Consider the following 25,532-nt stretch of genomic DNA (forward strand, 5'->3'; position numbering starts at 1 on the left):
TCACACACAGACCTTACCTTAGTCCAGGCAGGGTGAGTAACCTGAGCAGCAATTGTTTCAGAGGTCTGGTTTCCAGCTCATTTAAGTCAATTTAAAGACTCATTACATTTGATTGCCTTTGGATAACTCTTCAAGCGTCAACATGTTCAGAAACGCTTTGAAAGCTTTTCAAGCTGACAGTTTATGGGAAAGCATGGCTGGTACCAACACCGCGCTGGGCCAAGGGCTGAACATCGGCATCTTGGCACGGCTCCCGGGAGAGAGGGAGCTCACATCGCCCTGTGAGACGGATCTCTCACTCCAGCAGCAGCTGCAAAACGTTACCCATCCAAAAGGCCATTCAAACAGCCAGATCTGGCTCTGGTGGCAAATGCTGAGGCTTGCTCCCCTGTGTTGTCACAGCGGGTAACACCATGTGCCTGTCAAGCCACCTGTGCCAGCTTTGGACACTGCAGCGGGGTGCCATCAGAAACTGGCAGCTAGCACAGTGATGCTGCTCTTCCTTTAAAATTGCTGTTGGTTTGTGGAGGAGCAGGGAGGAGGAAGAAGTGTGGGATTGGGAAATCTCTCTCTCTTCAGAAAGCCCATTTTGAGAAAGATAGCAGCCTAATTCCTGAGAATGGAGCACATGCTAATTCTGCCTTTACAACCACAAGGCAGGTTAAAGGGAATGTAGGATTGGGCTCCTTAGGGAAGAATTTATTTAAGACTAATAGTCCACTGCCTAAACCTTTTTGCTTTTACACCAACCTCCATGGGCAGCATCTCTTTTTTTTTTTTTTTTTTTTTTTTTTGTGGGGGGGTTTTGGTTTTGTTTTTGTTTTTTATGTTTTTTGTTTTTTGTTTTTGCCCACTAGCATTCTCCTGTCTTTGCAAAGTCCCCAGATTGAAGGTTATCCTAACAACTGGCAAGAAAAGTCTTAGTCATTCACAGAGGCCTGAGCTCTGCTTCTGCTGTTAATTGGGGTTCCAACCCAACTCTGAACACTTACAGCAGAATCCAATGGCAAATTTTCGGTGTCCAGTTTTAAAACACAACAAAAAAATCCCACCATGGCTTTTATAGCTCACTGTTACGGCTCCCTACAATTCCCTGAAAGGAGTTTTTAGCAAGGTGGGTGTTGGTTGGCCCCTTCTCCCAAGTAACAAGTGACAGGACCAGAGGAAATGGCCTCAAGTTGTGCTAGGGGAGATTTGATATGAGGGAAAATTTCTTCACTGCAAGAGTAGTGGTCAGGAATCGGAACAGGCATCCCAGGGAAGCAGTGGAATCACTGTCCTTCGAAATGTTCAAAAGGTGTGTGGATGTGACAGTTAAGGGATATGGTTTAGTGGCAAACACAGTAGTGTTACATTAATGGTTGGACTTAATGATTTTAGAGGTCTTTTCCAATGTAAATGATTCTATAAGAGTCTCTCTGAATCACCAGATATTGTCATCTTATTTTTTGTTCCCAGAAGAGGTATAAATGAAATCATTTTGTTTGCTGGTTTTGTTCATAATTTATTTTGAGCTTGCCATAGTAGTATTACTGTCAATATATTTACACTTAAAAATTTTAATAAAGGAAAGGATGACTATGGAAAGGATGCACAATTCAACAGTTCTCTCACTGCTTTTTTACAGGTAATATGTAGTAACATTTGAATGTAAATGCAGTAACATTTCTGTGAGGACTAAAGTATGATCATCTGTTTCCTTTGCCCTCCCCATAGCATGCCTTTTGTACTAACCTCCTGCAAATATTTGTACATTGTTTTCCTGATATAAATACTGACAGTAAGAAAAAATCAAAGTCTTGAATGATGAAAATGCCTCCTCGGTTTTAAATTCACTCAGGAATTCGGCATCAATTGTTTGCACTTTCATGCAATCAGCTAAAAACTCCTCACCATATGAGTTATCTGAGCGACAATGACAAATCAACACTGATGACTATCAGAAAAATGATGAGAACTGCTCACAGCTTGAGCTTTGTGCTTTCTAGATGGGAAATGATTCACTAATCAAGGCAGATGGTTGAGGGTGCTGGACAATGTATGCTTCAGTATCTAACAGTCTACCAGTACAGAGTCCACAAGGTGGGAAATGTCACTGGCACTCATCATGTATGATGCACAAAACATGACTGCTTTACACAATTGGTTATTCCTGCGCCACACCTTAACTCACACGTTCTTTCCCAGGGTACTTTGTGTGCCTTGTACACACATACATACAAAAAATAATTATATGAAAGCACTTTTTCAGTAATTAGAAAGGAATATGTTCCCACAAGCCAGACCTGGGGCATTATCCCCTCCTGCTGTGTGTGGAGGTAACATGATTCCAGCTCTTTCTTCCACCAGAAGCCAGCCGATCCTGCAGATCCTCTCCCACGCACGCCACTCCTGCAGGGCCGCAATGAGTCACTCAGATCACCAGCTTCTCAATGCTCAGAGTACTTGTTTCATCTTCTTCATTTGAGCCAAAATACCCAGGGAGGTCGATCATCTGCTGCTCTGCCTCCGTTAAGCCAAAAGTAGAATTGTCATAAAAGGCAAACTCGGGGTCCAAGGGGAAGCTCTGGCACTTGTCCCTTCGATGCTGGGCAGGGCTGACACTCAGGCCTCTCTGGGAATTATCTTTGCCATTTGGGCCTGCTTCTTTCCGCCACACCCCTTTGGGGTTAGGTGAAGGGCCCCTCTTACTTCGGCTGGGCTCAGGCTTCTCAGCTGCCTTCTCCTGGCTGGCAGGCTGGCGGTCTGTGACCAGGTCCAGCTTCCTCACCGGGGGACCCGCCCTGTGGTGGGGCTTTGCACCGTGGCCCTGTGGTTCACAGCCCAGCACAGCGCTGTGGGGCTGATCCAGCTTTTCACAAGCTGGATTAGCACTTCTTGATTTGGGCCGTGTCCTGTCCTCCAGACCCTGGTCCCACGTCCTGGTCCTAGAGCTGTAGAGAGGAGTCTGTCGGGGTGTGAGAGTGGACATGCTTCTCTCTCTGAAAGGCCTGGCCTTTTTAGTTTCATGGAAACTGGCTGTTCTTCTGAACTGTGAGTTTCTGTGAGAGCCCCTCTCAGGCAAGTCCACTCTGTTATCCTGGTGCTTGGAATGACCTCTTCTTATTAAGGTTTGGGTAGGGCTCATTGCAGGATTGGCCTGTGAGAATGGAAAATCCAGCCTAGGGTGAGAGCCTTCTCCCAGGAACTTGGGCTGACTGGCTGGCTGGTCGAGAAATGGAGATTTGATCCGAAATTTGTTTGCTGCTGCCTCCTCTTGCTTTTCCCCACTCAGGGGAAGCATTGTGGTGGCACCAAGAACCGTGTCTGTGAGAGGATTCTGAGAGACATGGTACACCTTAGTGGTCTCTGTCAGGCCTTTCTTCTTCATCTCTTTCAGCTGCTGCTGTGCCAGGCGGTAGCTGAAAATTGGAGGGATTATTTTTTGGGCACTTGGCTGAAAGTTTTCACTTCCAGAAGCATCATCTTCCTGGGCAAACTGGAGGCTTCGCCTGTAGGTCAGGGGAATGTTAACAGGGGCGTCCCCTCCTTCAGCAAAGCTGTCCCGCTGCTTGTTGCCTTGGCAGATATTCTCCTCGTCGGAGTTCTTCCGGAAGCCCGGGGAATGGACAGAGTTTCGTCGGACAGCGGTGCTGCATTTCTGAGCTCTGCAGAGCTTCCTCCAGAGCGTGATGAGAACAGTGGCAAAGATGATGAACAAGCACAGCGAGATACCTGTGATGGTAACTATATTATTTGCTTTCTGGTCCTCTCCTGGCTGAACAGAAGGTGGGGTGGGAGGCTGGACAGCTGTAAGAAAGAGCACACACATCTGTCAGAGTTGCACTGGCAGCAGCATTTTGGTATTTGAGGATGGATACTTTACTACCAAGGAAAAGAAGCCATTAATACAGTATAGGAAGTTGTCTGCCATTAAAATTTGCTCATTGGAGATGACTTACTACTTGGTGACTTCAAACTGGCACAAACATATACTTACTTTAAACCAAGGCTCCCATAGACCTTTTAAATGTAATCATTGTTTTTTCCTGCTCTGCATTTCCATAAGGTATTCCTAAATCCCTGTAAAATGGAGGAACTCTGTTTGCCTTTCTTTATGAAGTACATTTAGATTCCCTTTTGAAAAGTGACATAAAGGGGGTAAAAATAATTCAAGGCTAGTATTTCAGGTATCACTTTAAAACTATTTTTAGGAGAGCTCAAGTGGGTGTGAGAATTGAAACGAGATTGAAGACAGGCAGTATCAGGAGAGGCAATGTAACTTTTCTAAGCAGTCCTCTGAGGATGCTTCTACCACTGTCTGGTGCCACAGTCCCAGAGGATAAAACCTTCCCATGCACAGCAAGCTTTCAAAGTGCCATTGCTCTTTCTCCAGCATTCTACTGTTGATCCCTTTCTGTTGTGGAATGGAGATAGGACTTCAAACAGGGAAGAATACTCTGCAAACCTTTTTAGCCACTGGGACAGGCATCCTAGGAAAGTCATCATGGCCAGAATTCACAGACTGTCTCAACAATGCTCTCAGTCATATGGTTTAGCTTTAGTAGTCCTGGGGTAGCAGGGAGTTGGACTCAATGATCCTTATGGGCCACTTCCAATTTGAGATATTCTATGATTCTAACCTGTAATGTGACAATCTCAGAGCTGTCCACAGCCTTGTTTAAACCTCTCACTTGCCCATTCCATCCCATTACAGATGGCTGAACCAATGACAAATTGGTAATTCTTTTTTTGAGTGAGATCTCAAGCATTTCAGGCACAATATTGAGCAGAATACAACATGGTTGAAAGTGGACTAATTGGTCCAGTAGCTAATTTTAGTATCTGTTAGCACTGCCCAAATTCTTCTGGTCAGACATCAGCACCATAAAGACATGAAGATTGTGTTGGAGGACGAGGCTGATTAGTAGCAGTTGACAAGAGCTGGCCATTAAGTTGTGAGCTCAAACAAAACCAATGAACAGCCCTGCCCAAGTCTCCAGTTTTATCCAGAACCCAAAGCCTTCCATCAGACTGATAGTCAGCTGTAAGACTTGGCAGGTGCTCCTGCCTTCACCACAGTGACTGTCCAGGAACAGGAAATGTGACTGCAGAATAACAAGAACTGGACACCATGTACTTCCCATAATTCAGAAGAACACACACTCAACAGCAAGCTGGTAGTGCAGCTGTTAGGTGAGCAGGATGCACAAATGCACTGATGAACAGAGGCCAGAAGCTCTTGGACTGCTACAGAACAGACCTGCAGGGTGCTGGGCGGGGAAGGAGATCCACTTCCCTATTTCAGGGCTACCTAACAATCCCAAGTCCTCTAAAAAATCCTGCCACTGGATTAACTTTGATCTTTGTGTCACTCTGAGAGCCTGAAACCAGCTTAAAGCAAGACCACTGCCTGCTGAATCTTATAGGAGGATCTCTAAAACTTGCATCCAATGCCCCTGTGCCAGAGCCTGGAGCACCGCTGTTCTGGATGCCTGAGCAGGGAGTGAACAAGCTGACCTCAGGGAAGCAGGCAGGGCCATTTTTCAGCACCTCTGCAGCAGAGCAATTCATTCATTTCTCATCCTTCTCTCAGTCATGTTTCCTTATGGATGTTTTCCAAATACTCTGTTCTCTATTCGTAATGCACGCTGTGTTGCATTGTTAGCAGTACACAGTGAATAGCAAGGAACTGTGAGCTTCCAAACAGGACTGGGTCCCTATGGTTTGCTTCTCCCTGCACCTCTCTGGCCCCTGCACCACATGCTGGCCTTGCTCATTCAGCTATTTGCTCCATCTGCTGGACTAGTGACTGCAGAGTTATGCTGGAAACAGAACCTGTCTTCTTCCAAAAGCTGCAGACAGCCGGAGTGGGAGGGGTGGGAGTAACACTCCCAGCTTGAGATCAGGCAGTGGATGAACACTGTAAAGTCACAGTGTCATATCACTTCTTGAGCAAGCTGAGATTCCATGGGATGAAATAATGTATGTGATTCTGTAAAGGAAGCTGTCCCATGTGGGAGCAGGAGGATTAGAAACTGTGTGCAAGACACAAGCGAGATATTTCCTCCAGATGATCCCACAGCAATAGGTGCAGATGCAGGCCTCCTTCGCATCTGTGCTCTCTATGTATTAACCTCCTTATTAACCCAGAGACCTCACTGGAATCCAGTGATTGTGCAGACCTGCTGAGTCCAGCCAGACTGCCACAGGTGTGTGCACAGTGTATGTACAGGATGGCTGGAAACCATCATACACCTTTTACAGCTGCACAGGACGAGTGACCCCTCTGAGAAGCACCAGAGGCCTGTCCACACACAAGCTGTGTTTTCAGCATATGCTGTGCATGCAGGGAACTCCCTCCAGTGAGCTCCCTGCACCAGGACTGCCCTCTGAGATCCAGATGTGGGGAGTGAAACTGGCTAGCAAGGAGCCAAACCAAATTATATACTTACAGACATGCCTCTCCAGCAGATAGACAGGAGGCATGGGAGACCACAGCTCAACAGCAGCTTTGGAAAAACACTAACAACCCCTCCATTGTGTTTTGGTGGTGGCTTTACTGCCTACAGCAGCCTCAGAGAGTCTGGAATAGCGAAGACAACTAGAGCAGGGCTGGTTTAAGCTGAGGGCCCAAAGCATCTAAGTTGTTCCTCTCTGCATTCACTCACAGCTTTACTAAACAAGCAACATGGCCAGCATTTTCAAGTCATTAAAAACATCAGACCTATTAAAACATTCTCAGTGCTTCATGAACACACAATATCTGGTTTGATGAAATATAATTTTCAGTATTTTCCATTCACCCAAACTTTTGTTAAATACAACCAATTTCCTGCTATGTTCCACAACACATTTCAGTCCTGCCTGTACACTTCTGAGGCCTTCATCCTCAGACACCTTGAAGCTGGTTGGTTCAAGCCAACACTTCCATAAAAAACATAGTTCTCCCCTCTTCCTGTTCCAGCTGCACATTCTCTCCCCCTGCTGTCCTTTCCTTTTCAGTGGCACAAGCACTGCAGTGGCTATGTGCTAAACAACTCCCCAGGTCCCCAAACTGTCCATTTTTTAGCTGCCTCCATTCCAGTTCTACACATTGCACTTTTGCAAGCAGAAAGTAGTGCCTGCAAGCAGCCAAAGCAAGGAATAAGGCACTGGTCACTCTGTAATAGCTTAAAATATCTGTTAAATTATAATCTGAGATCCTAGGAACTAGCACAGTTCCTGGGCATCTTTCTTTCCCCATCCCTGCCCCCTGTGGGACACAAAGACTCTGGAGCTTGTAGATCAGCCTTCTGGTCTCTGTGGTCCCTTGGGATCAGCACGGAGTTTGCAAGAACCAGAAGTTTTACACAGGCTGAGCACCAGCACCCTGCTAAAAGAGGGCACTTCTCATGCCCCTCAACAGTGGCTGTCAGCACCCAACTGTGGTGCTGGCACAGCTTCATTCAGCCCCACTGGGAGCCATGTGGCTGTTGTAATCCACCTATCATCTTACAAAAGGCTCAGGTCTCTTCTATCTGCAGCCACTTGCCACCAGCCAGCAGTGGCCAGTTGTTACCAATAGGTAAGGGCTTATAAAGGCTCTGTAACAGCCAGCCTGCCCTGTCACAGGCCAGCAGCAGTAGCAGGCTGGAGCAGGGGGAGACCTGGCACTGCTAGCTCAAAAAACTCACAGAACGGTAACCTCACAACACAGGTCCCAGATAGAACCAGCACCCTTTTTAAACTGACTTTAACTTTTTAATAGGTTTTCACTGGAAACTATTGCTTTCACTACTGAACATGTTCTGATAGCCCCAAGATCTCTCTTTCAGGACTTCTCCACTCCTTGACCATCCTGGATATTTTAAACTGCTTCCATTGCACCCACAGCATTCAGAAACATTATGCCTTGGAGTCCTATGTCCAGTGTCCCACAAACAAATGTGCAGAGTCTCCTGCCCTACTCCATCAACCACAGGAGTGTTACAGCCCCCAAATCAGTATGACTGAGAGATGGGATGTTTCCACTTTACAGTTTGCTTTTGTCACTCGGCCAGGGGAAGAGGACAGCAGAGGTACATACACACACACTCCTCCAGCGAGCACAGGGAAGTCTCCCTCGGCGAGCCAGCGCAGCCTGGTTTTGCTGGCGAGGAGCTGAGGCACTCTCGGAAGCGCTCCCGGATGCCGTCCCCACAGGTGACACTGCACGGGCTCCAGGGCTGCCACCGGCTCCACGTTTCTACAAATACACAGGACCACAGCAATGAGGAATGTGTCTGCCTCCTTACCTCTAAAGACACAGCCACTTGTCTTCTTTTTGAGAAAAACAGCAATAAGCAAGCAAATAATGCAAACAGCAAGACCAAAAAAGCAAGCGGCATCCAGGGATGAGCCAGAGCTTCCACTTGTTGTTTTCCTTTTTCCACCCCATTGTCAGCCTGCAACACAGTGGTCAGTCAACCGGCAGGCAAGTTCTGCCTGGAACAACAGCAAAAGGAAATGAATCCACAGATCTGTGAAGTGGACTGGTAATTTATATATTCATCCAATTCCTGCCTGACAAACAGTGCATTTACAGCAGGATAACTTGATTGACTGAAGTACAGTTACTGCTGATTTATATGACTGTGACAGGATGATAAGCCTAGAAGGCCTAATGAAATGGCAACATTGGTTTACTCTTTATTTTCTTCTCAGCACAGAAGCATGTTATTCAATCATTCACTTGACAGCTTACAGGTCTCTACTGTTTTATTGCTTATGGTTAGGCAATTAACTCAGGATGAAATTTTGCATGTTCATTTATTTATTTTAAGTGTAGGCAGACTCAGGTTCTAACACCATACTTTTTAAAAGTGTAATAAAATCCTTATTCTTCTTAGACAACATCCTCATCTACTGATCTCCACATTTGAGCTTTACAGCAGTGAGAACCCAGAGTGAGAAAGATGGGACCGTTCCTGCCCCTGTCTGATAGCTGTGACACTGAGGGAGGGCCACAACTTTAAATTCCAAATGCCTGCATGAGATCAGATGCAATCTTAAAAAATAAAAACCCTGGGGATACTCCTATAAGTCAGTTGACTTTGACAGAAAGAAGAACAATAGACTACTTAACTCCATTTCACTGCTCACAGATAAAGTAGAAAAACAGCTAAATAATTTTTTTAAAAATTGTATTAATTTAATAATAAATTAATATTATTAAACGTTGCTCTTTTAGATAATTTATGGTGTTGCTACTGTGAACACAAGCCATGATTTTTAATTTTATTACTGCTGCCAGCATGCCCTGAGCCCTTAACCAAGTTATAATGTCAAAGCACAAGAGAGTATTGCATGACTAAAAACGCCTTTATGATTTCATGTTTTATTGATTGCTCCATTGTTCCTAGTGTGTTATTATTTTTAAATGTCTTTAAGAAGAATAAATACAGCTGTGTTTCAATAAACATGAAATTGTAACTGTTTTGGGTCCTGTCCTACACAGTGAGCACATCAGCATTAATGTGAGCAACCTAAGAGGACCAGTGGGGCTGCCCTCCCGGTGCAGGTCCCTACCTGCACTGCAGGATGGGGCCCCAGAGTTTGATCTGACACTCATGATGCAGCTACGGCTATAGAGTGCGTGTGGGCACGCACTCACACACATTTGTGCGCCTGCATGCCCCAGGACATGTGCCTGGCCTAACACAGAGGAGAGATGGGCATGGCAAGACACCCTGGTGCTGCTGCGGGTCTAAGCGCACACAACACCAAGTGACCACCCCGGCTGTTTGTCACTGACTCCACCACATCACTGCAACGTCCAAGATGCCAAGATTTATTTCACTTTGTGCTCTTCATGCACCTCTCTGCTTTCACCCCTCTGTGTCTGGAGCTGGTGATGAGCCCAAAGGCAGGCTGAGCCTTCAGCCTCCTCCTTCAGTTTGCAGCCATGTCAGCTCCCAGTGAAGTGCAAAATAGGGCAAGTGTATGGTGTCACGGGAGAAGAGAATCAGAGGATGCCATGAAGCAGGTAACTGAGGACTTTTGTTGGGATAAGGAGTCCCACAAAGACCATTGACAACTTGCAAAACCACATCAGTTAGTGAGCAAAGCTATTACTGAGGGCAGGAAGAAAAAATGTTCATAATCAATAGTCAGTCAAGGGCTCATTGATGCCTTCTCAAAAAGACTTCATGGTATCATAGTATCCTATATATCACAGGGTATCACAATAGTTTTCTTCATATCAGGATCATGAAGGACTCTAGCAGTTTCCCTCACCACTGGCTGAAGTGCTAGTTGAAGGACCTACCTCCTTGTAGACCTAGAGAATCTTTGTGTGAGCAGCTTGGTGAGTTCCTGTCATAATTTCCAGTGCGTGAGCTAACTTGTTTCCCCCCCTCCGCATTTCCTGCTCATTTAAATTTCTGTTAATTACAGTCAGATGCAGAGCCAGACTCAGAAAGGTTCTGACTGCCTCCAGTGCTAACACTAGTGATAGCAGAGGGTGCTCAACAGTCTTCACATTGATGCCTGTTGGTTTCAACACACAAGAACATTTAGGACAAGTAATTTTCCAACACTGACGTCAAACCTAAGATGTGCCCATTGCTCCAGGACACTTTTCACTGACTTGGACTTTGGCTAAAGGTATAGAGTTCCTTAGTAAAAACACTTGGCATCCATAGCTTTGGGGCTAAGAAATGTGCCTCAAACAGCAGGAGAGCAAGAAATGTTCCAGCTCCCATGAAAGATGGGAGATTTAAACTCCTGCATCTTGCTCTACAATCCCGTACAATTGCCAGAATGTAAAAGAAAATGAAGCACACTTTGTTCTCCCCCCAAGGAAATGAAATTATTAACCTCCATTTAAGACAAACAGATTGAAAGTGCCAGGGGAAAAACCAGAAGGTGTGCACTGCAAACTAGCTCTAATAAGCGTGAGGTTTCTTCACACACAATTGAGGAATCAATTATCAACGTGAAAACATCTAACTGATGAGTTATTTTGAAATAGCTGACAGTTGGTAGATCTGCCAACATGAAAGATAAATGCAATTAACTGTGTTAATTATTGCTTTGCATAAATTTCTCCCCTCAGATTTCCACGTTCACAAGATTTTATGTACACAGTGCTGTCCATCAGCACAGTCAGCAAGGGACACTCAGTATCATCCTTCCAGCCTGACACACATGACAGTCCTGAACACTACAACCAGGCAGTGGTGTGGGACAAAATCACTGATTACTGACAGGTTCATGTAAATAGCTATGCTAGACTAGGAGACTTCAGGATATTTTGGAAGCTGAGATCAGTTTTTAGGTCCTGAGCATGTATTTACACACACTGTACTGGTGTTTAGACAAGACTTTGGAAAACAACTTCTCACCCTTCCATGGACAAGGAAGCCTAGGTGCACTGAAATGGTGGCATGTTTCAACAGATGATTAATTTGGACAATGAAAGGACAAGGATCCCTTTAAAGAAAGAAATCCTAGACTCTGGGAAAATTAGTCTTTTCCCCACAAACAGGAATTGTTAAGAAATGGGGAGGCACAGCCTAAAAATAATTTTTTTTTTCCAGAAGCTGAGTCTGTAAGTGAGTCTGTAAAACTGATTTATTCCTAATGTGTGGAGATGAAGCATTTACTGACACAGGAAAAGTGGATGGGGTACAAACCAGGCCTGGCATATCCAGATCCCCTGCATATGCCTGTTTCTAAATAAACACCCAACCCAGGTAAACATTCAGACAACAGAGCTAATTGGTTCACAGACTTTCCTACCAACAAGCAGATCTGATTCACATAGTCTTATTCAGGAAGCAAAAATTTGACAGAAATAGTACATCCCTGCCTGACCTCTAGATGCTCCATTTATTCCTCTCCTCTCTTATTGACCACGTATCTCTTTAGAAGGTCTCCCCACACCTTCCTCTTTCCCTTTTCAGGCAATGGCTTCATTTCTTATGCCCTGCCAACATCCCAATAGATTTTTTTTTACAGCTAGCAAAAGTTAGATGAACAAAATTCATTTGTGCTGTAGGCAGCTGCAAGAGACTTCACTGTAAGTCACACAGAAGTTGAAATTGGTCTCTACTAACTAAGAACTGAAAAATAAAGTTAATTAACACCAGAAATATGAAAAAAAGCATCTTTTTCTGTGCTTTAGCATTACTGATTAATAATATCAGTCTTGTCCTGAATGTTTCAAGCAAGATACAGGCTACAGTATGGGACAACATTTTAAGAAGAGCAGAAGTCTTACTGCTGGGGACACTTAAATCCCAGATGAGCAAAGCACAGAATTAAGTATGGAAAAGAATGAGCCTGCAATGCATCTGCTGCTGTATAAGATGATCTAACAGAGTTTCCTACCTCAGACATCCCAATAATCCAGTCAAGCACCAGGGAAAAAATGAGGTGCATATTCCTGTGTCAAACAGTGAAGAGCTCACCAAGATGAATGAAGTGACTCACATCTCACTGTTAATTTTTTCACAGATTCTCCAGTTAGGGTCTACAGAAAACTGCACAAGTGCTGTCTCACAATTAAAAGATGTATTCCCCACCTTTAATAGATATATTCACAGTCTTGGATACCATAAATTTCTTGTGACACTTTTTCCAAAGCTGATGGCCTGGGCTCGAAGAGCTGCTGACCTGGCCCACTCAGGGCCACTAGGAGCTTTCTCCTTCCTACTTCAAACACAAGTCAGATTTCTGTTCCAAAAGGCTGTACTAAACTTAGCCTGAATGAGGAGTAAAGAGCAGGATTGACAAAGCATCAGGAATATAACTCATGTCTGATTTATGGAAAATAGATGTGGCAAAATCATCTTTTATCTCATCATCTGTGGTTTGGATGAAGATCATTTCAATGATTTAGGAACTTTGATCTTTCACAAAACAGTATCTCTGCTTCATAACAATAGAGCATATGCTAAATGAAGTAAGAACTGGCTGAGTGACAGATTGGATATGCAACTGTCAACAGAAAACCATCACTGAGTGAGAATGCATTTGGAGAGATTCCAAAGGGATTAGTATAAGGCTCAGTGCTTCCCTAGTTGACATGAAAATAAATATAAACCATTACTGAGAAAATATGTCTCTCCTGTAATGACATATGCAGATAGTGCAGTTGTATGAAGCAACATAAGGTACTTGCTAAGTTAGGATAATTAAAGGAAAACAGATCCTAAATCAGCAAAGTGAAAAATATAGGAAGAAGGAAGAAAAATTGCACCTGCAGGATGGTAGATGCCATACTGAAACAGCTCAAGAGGAGTTTACAGGGCAGAAGTTATGGAAAATTGCATAATGCAATGAGCGGAATGAAAGCAGAGGTAGGGGCTGGGCTGGGTTGGGGTAGGGAGAGTGCTACTGATCAAGCAGCATCAGTGAGAAGGATGTCTGATCGCAGCACACAAAGCTGGCACCCTACTGCTCAAATAAACATGAGTGTTTAAAATAACAGAAAAGGAGCCAAACAGAATCAGTAAATTAATCAAATCCTGAAGAAAATGCCTTCCAATTAAAGACTCAATCTTTTCAGTTTGTTAAAAAGAACACTGATAAAATCTGGTAGAAGTGAGATGACCTGGATGTGAGGCAAAGACAGTACACAGGAAACAGCTATCAGAAAGCAGCAGAGTATAATTCAGTCACCAGAGGATGAAGCTAGATTAGCTGTAGTTATGAAACACACAACAAAGTTTCCCTTTTCAAAAGAATAAATAAATCAGAACATAGTATTGAGAGAAATTACCAGAAAAGTCTGTTTTGTGGTGTCTTCAGCAGAAGACTGGATAACTCTCTGGAGGGTAAGTGGCAGTCAGATGCAAAGACTAGCTATGGGGCTCAACACCAGGGTAATAGAAAAAAGTGATGGTCCACACTGCACAGGAGCCCAGACTAGAGGTTTATCACCCCTCCCTTGCCTTAAACCTCAGGAAGTCCAAAGCAGAAATTAAGAGACTTGAGGAGAAGCACCTGCTCTGCGGCAGTCCCACGTTTTACACAAACAGCTATCGGGCTCTGCCATAAGCAGGGCACCTCACAGTGCCCTGCAGCAGGGGGAGGGAGCCCAGGGAGCTCCTTCTGAAGGAGCCAGGGGACTGATGGCCATCACAGGCAGTGCAGGTTTGCTCTGTCTGTGTGGCTTCAGGCTGATGTGCCCCTCCCAGAACACCCTGCTCCTTTCAAACGCTGCCTGCAGGCTTTGAAGTCTCACAGATACAGGCACAAAGTCAGATGTGCTGCAGTCTAATTAATTTCAGGTTGACATTTTATTTACGACTACGTGGTGTGGCTTCACTTTCATCGCTTTGTAGATGTGATATTCTTAACTTGGCAGCTATTGACCTAACTCTGCTCTTCAAGAAGCATAACCTGATTATTTTGAAAGTGGTTGTAAGGATGGGGCTACTGAGGAACCCAGGGAAACAGCAGACTGCAGGGAACTATTGCTTAATATAGATCTCATCAATTAAAACAGTTAAATATTGGGCACAGAATCATATCTATATCACATGCTATGATTTATCTGTCAAGGTAATTATATAGATCATATCACTGTAACATACCACCCAGGTACAGGCAAAAAACTAGAATTCTCTCTTCCTTTTTCCTTGAGGATTACTTCCATTCTTTTTTAGATAGACTTTCTTATGCCAAAGGGAGAGAAGGAGTGCCAACAGAGAATGCAGATGGGAAGTTAAGATGAAGAGACCTACGCACTGGGTTTGGCATGCGTTGAAAATAGAGTCTTTTTTACTACAGAGAGTTAATTAAATAGCTAACAGTTTTAGAATTTCTGAAATAGTATGAAGTAAGACCACATGATGCTAGGAACCTCATTAAGGTAGGCTATCTCTGGGACTGTGTGCTCTGGGGCATGTCCTACACTCCTGGTTTCCTCATGATCCCTCTCAGATATCTGTCCGTGAAGTGTTTTTTGGCCTGCACTTTCTTTTCAGGGAAACCAAAGTGGGAAGGTGAGGAAAATGATACTCATCTTAAACCATTCAATCCAAACTCTTTGAAGTGTGCAGTTGGAAAAGACTAATTCATTACCTATAGACGCAAGTCTGCTTCAAATGAGACCATTGACCTTCCAGGGTGTAGGCAATGCAACCTAACCCGATCCCAATTCCCTTATGCACATACAGCCCATCCCTCTCCTGTGGCTGCCTTCCACAAATAAGTGATGAGAAGTATATTTGGCTCATCTGCTTCCTCTGCCATGCAACTGTTTACAGACTGTCAAACCATGGACTGCCACTTCTAAATCTATAGCTGCATAATATATACATGGTTTTGGCTTCTGCCAACCAGCACTCTCTCAGACCATGCTTGATCATGGTCCAAAGTTCCCAGTTGGCAGATTGTACTATTCTAATCTTTCCTACAAGGAAAGGTTTGGCTATATGAATATGACCTGTGATCTGCCAGAAAGCCTCATGGATCAGAAAACACACCCTGATCTGTTCTAAGCAGCAGACACGTCTCTCAAAATGCTGCTTAGAATCCAGCCAGCTGTCCAAATGACACAGCTTTGCCTTTCCCTGTAGCCAAATCCTGATTCATCCCACCATCTAACAGGTAGGGCTCTAAACCTCTATACCAAGAGTAGAGAAAAAGACACCCGTGTGAGGATTCAGCCCCTGTATGTTCAACACCCATAAATCACCCCTGCAAGAGCCTCTCAACTAAAAAGCTACATAACTACTTAATGTTGGGCCCCTGGCTTTTAGACCTTAAATGCAGGTAAGACTAATCCTACCTTTAGAGTCTCCAGTGGGCCAGACCTACTGCAGCAGCTTCTTACCTCACTAGGAGGGACATGTTTCATTTTCAGCCCAACTAGATAGGTACATCATTGAGAATGCCCTAAGTGGTTTTAGTTGGTACCCAGCATTAATTTAGCACAGCCTTAGTGCAACCACACTGGCACTTGTTACCAAATGTCATTGTGTATTCCTGTACATAACAGTCTATCTTGTTCCTACCTGCATATGACATTACAATTGTTTTGTCTGGTGCAGGAGGCCCAAAATCATTACCCACGCTGGCTGGAAAGAGTGCTAATTTTAGCTAAAAAGGAAAAACATCAGTACAAACCCATATTCCTTTGGATCAGCATACACTCCTTAACTCTTGCTGGAAAGTAGCTTCGGTTTGAGAAATTGAGGAGGTCAAAGCAGTATTTGTTCTTCCCCACATCAAACAAAGTGCAGTTAAATTCTGTCCTGTTGTCTCCTGGGTGAAGGATGTTTTCATACAGCCAAGTTGTTCTTTGACTTGGATGCTTGAGGGCCTCTTTATAAACAACAATTTTTCCACTGATAGAAGTGCATGGTGGAGAGATTACGAAGACCTGAACCAAAGTTTTGCATGTAGGTTCTGCTGCCACAACCAGTCTGTATCCAAATTTGTGGAGGAGATCTACAGGTCCTATAGAGGCAATGATGGAATGTGTTTCTAGCGATTTCAGTAGCACAGTGATGTATATTTCTTGACCAATGGGTGGGCAATCAAACTCTACCCACTGGGACCTAGACAGAGGGATTCCTTTGCTAGTTCTAATGCCCAGAGTCTCATCAGAGCTTACTCTTCTGAATTCATAAAGGGTGCTGGTGAATATCACATCCAGTGAAATCACAGTCTTGTTCATGGCGCATAACTGCTCATTTGTAAAAAGTCCAACCTGAAGGGAGCTCCCAAGAACCTCTGAACTCCTGTTCAAATCAATGTGAAATACAGGCCATTCCACATGGAGGGTGGACATGCTGCTTCTGCTCCATTGGGCAGCACTGCTGTTGTCACTGGGAGAAACCATTCTGAACAAGAAATCACCAGCACTCTTGAAATGGAAACACTCAAATGCCACCGTCCCCTGGGACTGATTTGCTGGAAGCAATTTTCTTGTAATTATCTCACTGGTGCTGGCATCCAGTAAAAGGATGGACACAGGCTCTGCTGTCACATTACCACCACTGTAGTACTGATATTCCACAGACACTGTGTCATTGCTGAAGGCTACATGATCCGGGTGCTCCAACAGGAGATATTCCACTTCGCCGAGAACTAAAAGGAAAAGTTCCGCAACAGTGTTAAGAAACAGATAAGTGATCATTCCTATGGAAGCAAACAAATATTTTAAAAATTTATATTAAAAGTGGTTCTCAATCCTTATAAAGAGAGCCAGGTCACAAAAAAGTAAAGGTCCTAGCTACAGCAGTTAGAGCTCAACAGCTCTGTTCTGTGCAGGGATGTGATTTGGAGCAGCTCAGTCCACTGCAGTAACATGTTCACAAAGGTAAAACCCAGTATTTTAAAGTGAACCACAAACCACCCAAAAGATTAACAGACAATTTATCAGAATAGATTCTCAAACTTTCCAACTTCTTACACTTATAGATTCTTAAACTCCACAGAGGCCAGATGTTTTTCAGCTTCAGTGGTAATTTAGCAAAAAAAGGACAGTGGTTTCTTATACAGACAGATATAAATATCCCCCAAGTTAAACAGAATAGGCAGTCTGCATGATGCTTTTTGAAGCCTTTTCTCTTGCTCTGTCTTATGAATCTTTCATTTTGCTCATTTGCATCGCAGACATTTGAGTGAAAGAGCTGAAAATAACAGTGATGGTGACTGCAGCACTTTTCTTGTCTCAGATGTGGTGCAACATGTCTAAATGACATCATTTCATTATAAATGGCGCAGTCTTTTCAAATTCACTTCTTGCATGACCATGTTTGTGCAAGTTGCCAAATTATCCTGAGACATGCTGTAACTAGTGATGATATCTAAAGCAATAAATTGGGAAGATCACATTTCCGTTCTTAGCTCAGCTACTTTCTCTGTGTTGCTTGAACCTTAAGGATTTCAGACACAGAAAGGTTATCTGAAAAATGGGAACTGCATACATCTATTCTAGATACAGAATGTGCTGTAAGACATCTTTATTTAATTAATTGTCTGGGGAAAGGCTTCGGAGTCTTGGATGGAAGGTGCCACACAAGTGCAAAACTTCAGTTAAAGCAATCCTTTCATAAGTAGTATCAACTAACAATACTTTGACTTGTTAAATCTGTTACACATGTCTTAAGATTACCTCAAAGAAAGCTTTCCTGGAAAAACACTGCAACTGCCAAGGCAAGCACTCAGCAGTCAGGAGTAGCAGGACTCATCTCACATAATATTAGACGCCTACTACTCTAAGCTTCAATTTGAGTTAGTCACCTTGGATTCACTTTACTCTCAGCAGGAAAAATTTTCAGGAAGAAATTCATCTGACTGGGTATAGACATTTATATTTGGGCAGGGTGCAGTGTGCACTAGAAAAAAAAAAGAGCCTATTACTTGCCACCAGCTATAACATGTCCTTAAAATAACCAGCTCCAACCACATACATCAAGCCCGAGTAAAGGTGGCATGCGCAGCCTTACACATATACATGATACATATACTCTTACATGTATATACTATAACTCAAGTCTTTCATTTGCATTTCCACGAGACACTGCTTCATTTGGCAGATGGACAGTACTCATTACCAGAGGGTTCTTTTGTTCTCATTCTTCTGCTGGTGGTCCTATGTATTATTGACTGCACATTATCCAAAATCCATCCTGATAACACAGAATTATTCATTTCCCCCATGGACTCTTCTATTGTGCTCTTATTGTAAAGTATTAGTGCAATAGAAATATTAATGACTTTATCCTTCTAATATCCCTGAAATATGACGTCACTATTCTTGTTTAGTGTGTTAGGAACCAAGGCACAGGCATGAAGGTAAAAGCTGTCAAGTATCAACTAATTGTGGTGCCCTGTGAAAGCTAGGACCTGATTTTAAATACAATGGTCTTTCATACATTCAAAACAGGATTCCATTCATTGCAGCTGTGGTGTGCACATGGCACCACAGTAAACTTGATCTCAACTTGGACACCCAGAGCATAAGAGACAGACCCTAAATACCTGTGAAAAATGTCTCTCTGAACTGCCCAGCAACACTTTCTCCTTGCTCCTCATGTTTTGGTTCAGTCACATGTGCCAGCCCATATCTTACAGCCCCATTCCTACCACCATCTACTTTCAGTATCTCTTGGGTACCAGCCTAACTTCATTATTGTTACCACACGTCTTCAAACTCCTGCCCTCATCTCTACCTTATAGCTCTTTTACTTTCTGCTATTCTTTGTGCCTGTGATTAACTCTCTGGCACACTCCCACCTTCCTTGCCCAATATTACAATTCCATCAGAGAGCACAGAACAATCAACTATTGTGTCCAATAATGCTGGGGAGTTCTTGCCCTGGGCTGAAGCATGTACAGTATTGTATGGGGCTGGCAAGAAAAGCCAGTGGGAGTTGGGGCACACTTAATCCTTCAGAGAATCTCATGGTTAAGTCATCTGCAAGGATTTAGATCCGGACCAGATCTAGGCAACTCTTTATAAGGACAGCAGAAAGCATGTTCCAGGCCTCTGTGAACACTCCAACAAAGGTGAAGCTCCCACAACTGTGCTAGAGTTTCCCAGTTTCCCAGAAAGGGCTGTGAGTTGCTGGGGCTTTGTTTCTTTGATAGTGGGCAAAATGATATATTTCTCTATATGGGAATCAGCTAGATTCAATGTAGCTGAAACATTAAAGGAAAAGGAGATCAGACCATGGCAAAAACCCAGCATGAAAAATTTCAATTTTAAGCTTTAAACATAAAACAGAAACATTCAAGTGATAGTAATGAAAAGCACTGATGTTTGTACCTACTGCTTTATTGTCCTTACTCTCTTTTACAACCGTCTTGACCTTCTTGCAGAGTTTTTTATTTGGAATGGCTGAGACGAGGAGTAACACCACTCTATGCTGGGAAGAAGGACAGGAAGGAGGGCGGGGGACTGGCGTGGAGCAGTTCATCAACCCTAAGTGCAGATCACTCAGGAAGTGAGGGAAGTGAGCTGTTACAGCACTGCAGAGCTCTGGCTGGTGCACCCCAGTTCATAGCATCCTTTTCCCCCATCTGGTAAACAAGAATTTTGCACTTTTCAACAGCCCACATAGCAGCTTTTCACAATGCTCCGAAAAACACCAGTCAGAAGGAGCCAGCTTCCTCTGCAAGCTCCTTTAGTTGCCCTCCAGCATACTATGTCCCATGACTCTGCCATGGGCTAAAGCTTGGTCCCAATTGTTTGGACAGCCAGTCAGGGGCACCTTGCAAAGCATTTGTATAGTTTTCATTGTTATTACAATGTTCTCCCATTGAAAGAAGTCTGGCTGTGGTACCAACAACCTGCCAGAGGAGTCTTTGTAAGAATTCACACTTTAAAAGTTTAAAAGTAAAGTCCTTGTTTTCACTGAAGAGCAAGAAGAATTACTTCCTCTTCTGAGGGTGGTATTCAGATAGTTATTTATTTTTAAGTGTTTTTAGCCAACTTGAGTTGTGTTGTTGATTTGTCAGCCATCGGTAAATACAGAGCTAAGCAGAATAAAAAGATCAGTAAAACTGATAAGAAATGAGAATACAGTTTAGTTGGATGCTAGTGTTTTTTATAACACTTCAGTAATTTTCCAGAGCTTACTGGATCACTTAAAAAATAGTGAGAGACCTATATAAGTGAAATAGTTATATAAAATCTATGTACATAGTAAAATTCAAAGATATGTATATGCAGAACTGCTCGGAAGCAATTTTCTGAATTGTGGGCTGCACTTTAACTGGAAATATGGTGAAAGTTGATGCACCTAAAGTTTGCAGCAGAGATTTATCTCATTAACTGCACCTCATAATTATTTGCTGTGCCATGCCCCATAAAGTTCATGAATAATAGCTTTCACCTCTGAGTCAACCAGTTGTGAATGTCTACAGGACTGGCTCACCAAGAACCAGTGGATATTGTAATCATTCATCTCACAGCTTGACTCTACCTTCACTGTGTTATCCACTCAGTGTGTTGTTTCTATCCGGGCTATTTAGCTGTCTTATTAAAACAAGAAAAGGTACTAAAAGCCAGAGACAAGAGTCTTTACTTCTACTAGAACCAAATTCATCTAAAATATGGCAATTCTATGTTCTCTACATCTTTCAGGGATCCCTTGCTCTGCAGCAGGAGGATGCACAGAGGAATGAGTAGCATATTTACTATTCAGTCATTACTTATAAGCAGATTTTTCTCACTTATGCAAGGACAGCAAACTGCATACGTTTTTGTCCATTTCTCTCTTTTGTAAGACATCTTCAGCTGTTTGATGCAATAACTACCTGCTACAGCTCATTCCATAAGTGGGGATTAACCACTTCTTTTTCCATGTTTTCCACACTGTACTTATTTATGCAGTGCACAGCTTAATCCTTCAGAGTGATTTGACAATGCACTGTAGCTGTCAGAACAACACTGGCTTTTAAACTAGGAATGAAATTTCCTAAAACATATGAATTGCTTAGGAATTAAGAGTCCAAATTTCAGAATTTCTAGTTCACTTTGCAATAAGAAAGTAATTTGCAAACCTACTTCCTACTTAGTACATTTTTGGAAAGGATAAGATACTATACATATGATGCTCCTCAGCTTGTAGACATCTTGCAGGTTTCTGACTAGAACTTAGGATGTCTAACTTTCCTCTGACAGCTGATGGTGAGAAGGAGGTACTTTTTCATTCTACACATCTCAGTTGCAGATGGATAAGAGCTGCTTTCAGTATGTATGAATTTGTGCATGGACTACTCAAACAAGACTGATTGTCTCTGACTACCTGACTAATTTTACATGACTAAGATTGAATGAGTAGAACATCATCCTGTGGCTTCCTATAAAATCAGAGGAAAGAACACCTCTGTTGTACTCAAAAGTTCTCTGGATAGCAGCTTAGATCCTTCAGATGAGGGCTCACTCAGCCATAGGAGGTTGGCTGTACTGTAGATGCTTACATATGTGCCAAGCACTTTTCTAGTAATGGAGAGAAACAGGTAGATCTGTGCACATTTCCACCCATCCTACTATGGATACCTAAACCAGGCCTATCTTCCATGATGTTCATTAAATATTATGAAATATAAGTCTTACAAGAGAGCAGAGTTCCAGTTACTGCTTTTAGCACAGCCAGTTCCTTGATGCTCATGGAAATTTGTTCATTTATCTCATTTATTTCTGAGGAAATTCACATCAGGAAGGGCTCTGACACTGATCTAAAGGGGCAGTTCATCCAAGTTGCATTTTCCACCTAACTATTGCATAAGATCTAGATTAAATTCTGTGCCTATCAGTGGTTGCTTCTGTATAATTTCATTTCCACAGATCACCTGAAACATCACCATTCAAAACCACCTTGTGAATGCACATCAACGCAGTTTTCCCTTGACAGCTCTGATACTCACCATAGTCACAGAGCACTACTAACAATAGATTTGAAAAATCCTTCAACATCTGTTTCATTCTGACCAGTGAGATTCTGGGTCCTTTTACTCCTCATGTCCTTTTTCAGCTCCGAAGTGCCAGCACGTTTTCTAAGAACACCTAAAAGTTAAAAAATTACAGCTGTGTCAACTTTGCTTCATAAAATACAAGAAGAAAGACATACCATTAATAAGTAAAAAAAATTAATAAACTATTAATTAGCATTTTATTTACCTAACAATTACTTACACTGTATCAATGCATCTGAATAAGCACAGTTACAACTCACTGTACAATAATTTTCCATCCTAAAATGCAACTCCTGAGCCAGAACAAAGGCAGATAGCAACAATTTTATCTTTGCACTGCAGGAACTGCTGCTGTGGATATATTATGACTAAGGTTCACAATAACAAAAAAAATGAGTATTTTATACAAAATATTACTCTGAGCTCAGCACATACTGATATTGGAAATTTATTGCTGGTACACAATTCATATTGTTCGTCAGCCACTTTCAAGCAGGAAAGTAACTCAACAACAAACTACTTTTGTGGTCATCGAACTCCTGTTATTCAGGTCTAGTAATACACTTAGCACTCTTACCAGGTTTATAAAAGATCTATAACCGCTTTTTATGTCATTCCAACTGATCAGATGGAGACGGTGCTATCTTTTACTTTTTCCTCCATAATTTTTTAAGTTTACATTCACTACAGCCTTTGCTAAGCCAATAGAAATAGACTTCTTTTGGCAAGTTTCTCAGTTTTATGTCCATGTGGTTTAAACTAGCCTTTATGAGTCTTGTAACAATTAGATAAAATAGGTTGGAAGCATAATGATAGCAGCAAAACCAAACAGTTTCCCTCAGAAAGTAGGAGGGAATCTAAAAAAAAAAAATTCTACTTAGAGGCCATTTCAAAATAGAAGAATTGCTCTCCTGTGTTTCACAGGAGCACCTGTAGGTCAGAGTCACTGTGCTTACCGTCATACAAACATGCAAGAAAGGTCTTGATCCATTAAGTTTACAAGCTAATTTTATGAGAGAAATCTAGCACTGGAGCAGGCAGAAGTTAGGAATAAGCAAAACTGTGGAGGATAATGGTAAAACATGGGAACCAAGTATGGTAAAGATCATGTATGTCTTTAGGAGTCACAAATAAGATATTTCAACAATTACACTGCCTGGCTTATTGAACTAAGAGGCAGCAGACGTGTTACTTGAAAGCTTTTTGAACTGCTCTCTGTGCCAAGTGGCTGGAGAGAATAATTTCTAAGAAGAGACTAGCAGCACAGCCTTGCTCAGTAAAAGCCCATTACAATAATAGCTGCACGTATCTGAAAGGAATAATCATCATCTGGCCCAGGAACTTGACAGGGCTCCAGAAAGCATTAGATAGGGACAGCGATACCGCCACCACCCTCAATTTCACTTGATAGGCTGTAAATGACAGGAAGACAAACCTTGTGCCTCAGGAGAGGGGCGGCTGCTGCCGGAGGGCGGCGGGGAGCCAGCCTGCCTCCAGGGACAGCCGCTCCCGCACTCCCCCGGCTGCCGGCAGCAGGCGCAGCGGCACAGCGCGAACATCGCTCCTTGCCTGTATCGTTATTGATCACTTGTTAATCGAAACAAGGAACCAAAGTAGACCGAAGAGGAAAAAGCAGGTTTTGTTTAAAAAAAATAATTGCGATAGATGCCTTAACCTCTAGCGTTAACTGCTCAAAGAAAACAGAAGGTATGCGGCATTGCTGTAAACTGCCTTGGAATAAAGTGAGGGAAAATTGATCAGCGTGCCACTACTGTGATTGTGCTGGATGACTTTAAAGGGTCCTTTCCATTCCTAGCTTTCCTTGCTGCAGATTCTTCAAATGGCTTTTACAAATACTTCTTTCAGAAAGTCACTCATTGATGGATGAAATTCAAATAATCCTAATCTCAGTCTAACGAGCGACACACTGCACAGAGGAAATGAAGCTATGGAAGGGAGAATAAATGCTCAGGAAAAAAGAAAAAAGCCTGTGTAGGAGAGCACTCTTGAGGTAGTTGCCTTATATCTTAATTTGCACCTCAGCCCAACCGAGGAAAAAGCAGCATGGTTCATGAGACAGGGCACCAGCGGGAGGCACAGGGAGCAGACCTGACTTCTGTTCCTATTCCTGCCACTGCCAGACATAATGTCAGCAAACTGCAGCATTAATCTGCTCCCCTCCTTTCCACCCCATCTTTCACACTCTGTATTTATAGCAAAGACTTTTCAGGACAGAGACTCTTTCTAACCAAGCCCGTGGATGGAGCCCAGCCCCACAGAGCCCTTGGGTGTTTCGGTAACACCAATCATTCGTCACATCAAAACCTCCTTCCCTCTCACCCTTCCTTCTGCATTATCTTGGCTCACTTGGGAAAAGATTCCGGCATGCAGTGCGGGTAACACCCAGGCTAGAACTGGAGTATTTGAAAATGTACCAAAACTAACTTCCAATTAGTGAGATCAGGTACCTCTGGAAGCCTAGCCCGGGGCTACTTCACCCTCTGCACGCCTCTGCAGCTGGATTGCAGCAGGAGCCCTCCCACCTCACACACATACAGCTACTTCGGGCTACCAGCTGCAGTACAGCCCTACCTTTGAGCAAAGCTCCAATTAAAGTGCTCCATGAAGCCTCCCTGAGCTTTTGCACCTTTGCTAGCTGAATTCCAAGAGCACCTCTAAATGCAAGGATGGCCAGCCCATTTCTGATGTACTAATGACCCTGTACTCCTCTCTTTCTGCACAGGTTTGTTCCTTTCCCCTCCTTCACTCTTCCTTCCTTTTGCCCTCATCTCAGTTTTGGACAGGCCTTACAATGACCTCTAAGTTCAGTTCAGAATTTTCCCCTCCCCTCTCCTCTCTGTCTTAGCCAATTTCTTTCTAGATTTCTTCTCATTTTTAGGTCTTCTTCCAAATTCTCCATATATTTGCCCCCTGCTCAAATATTCTTCCTCTTTTCACACTCATATAACATTTTGCTTTTTGAAGCAGACAGTACATTTAAATGGTTTCTACTCTATTCAGATCTCCTACCTCAAGTTCATTAACTTAATGAGATGAAAAATGATGAACGGAGAAAGCTATCAGACTTCAAATAATTGGCTTTTTTAATTTATTGCTCTCGTGGACAAGCATGAACTGAGCCTCTA

At 43.1% G+C, this 25,532-nt stretch overlaps 1 protein-coding gene across 3 annotated transcripts in view; it reads right to left on the bottom strand.

Annotated features, from left to right (window-relative positions):
* Positions 1-836: 836 nt before the first annotated feature.
* Positions 837-25,532, bottom strand: part of THSD1 (thrombospondin type 1 domain containing 1) — a 28,708-nt gene continuing 4,012 nt past the window's right edge. For all 3 annotated transcript variants that reach the window (XM_056501474.1, XM_056501457.1, XM_056501465.1), the window contains 4 exons: positions 22,339-22,477; positions 16,081-17,046; positions 8,048-8,206; positions 837-3,789 (listed from right to left, as the gene is read on the bottom strand). In XM_056501474.1, coding sequence (XP_056357449.1) covers positions 2,414-3,789; positions 8,048-8,206; positions 16,081-17,046; positions 22,339-22,396 — 2,559 coding nt within the window. In that variant the 5' untranslated portion in view covers positions 22,397-22,477 and the 3' untranslated portion in view covers positions 837-2,413. The remainder of the gene's footprint in view (positions 3,790-8,047; positions 8,207-16,080; positions 17,047-22,338; positions 22,478-25,532) is intronic.

This window comes from Oenanthe melanoleuca, chromosome 1, assembly GCF_029582105.1.
Source record: "Oenanthe melanoleuca isolate GR-GAL-2019-014 chromosome 1, OMel1.0, whole genome shotgun sequence".
Classification (NCBI taxonomy): Eukaryota; Metazoa; Chordata; class Aves; order Passeriformes; family Muscicapidae; genus Oenanthe; species Oenanthe melanoleuca.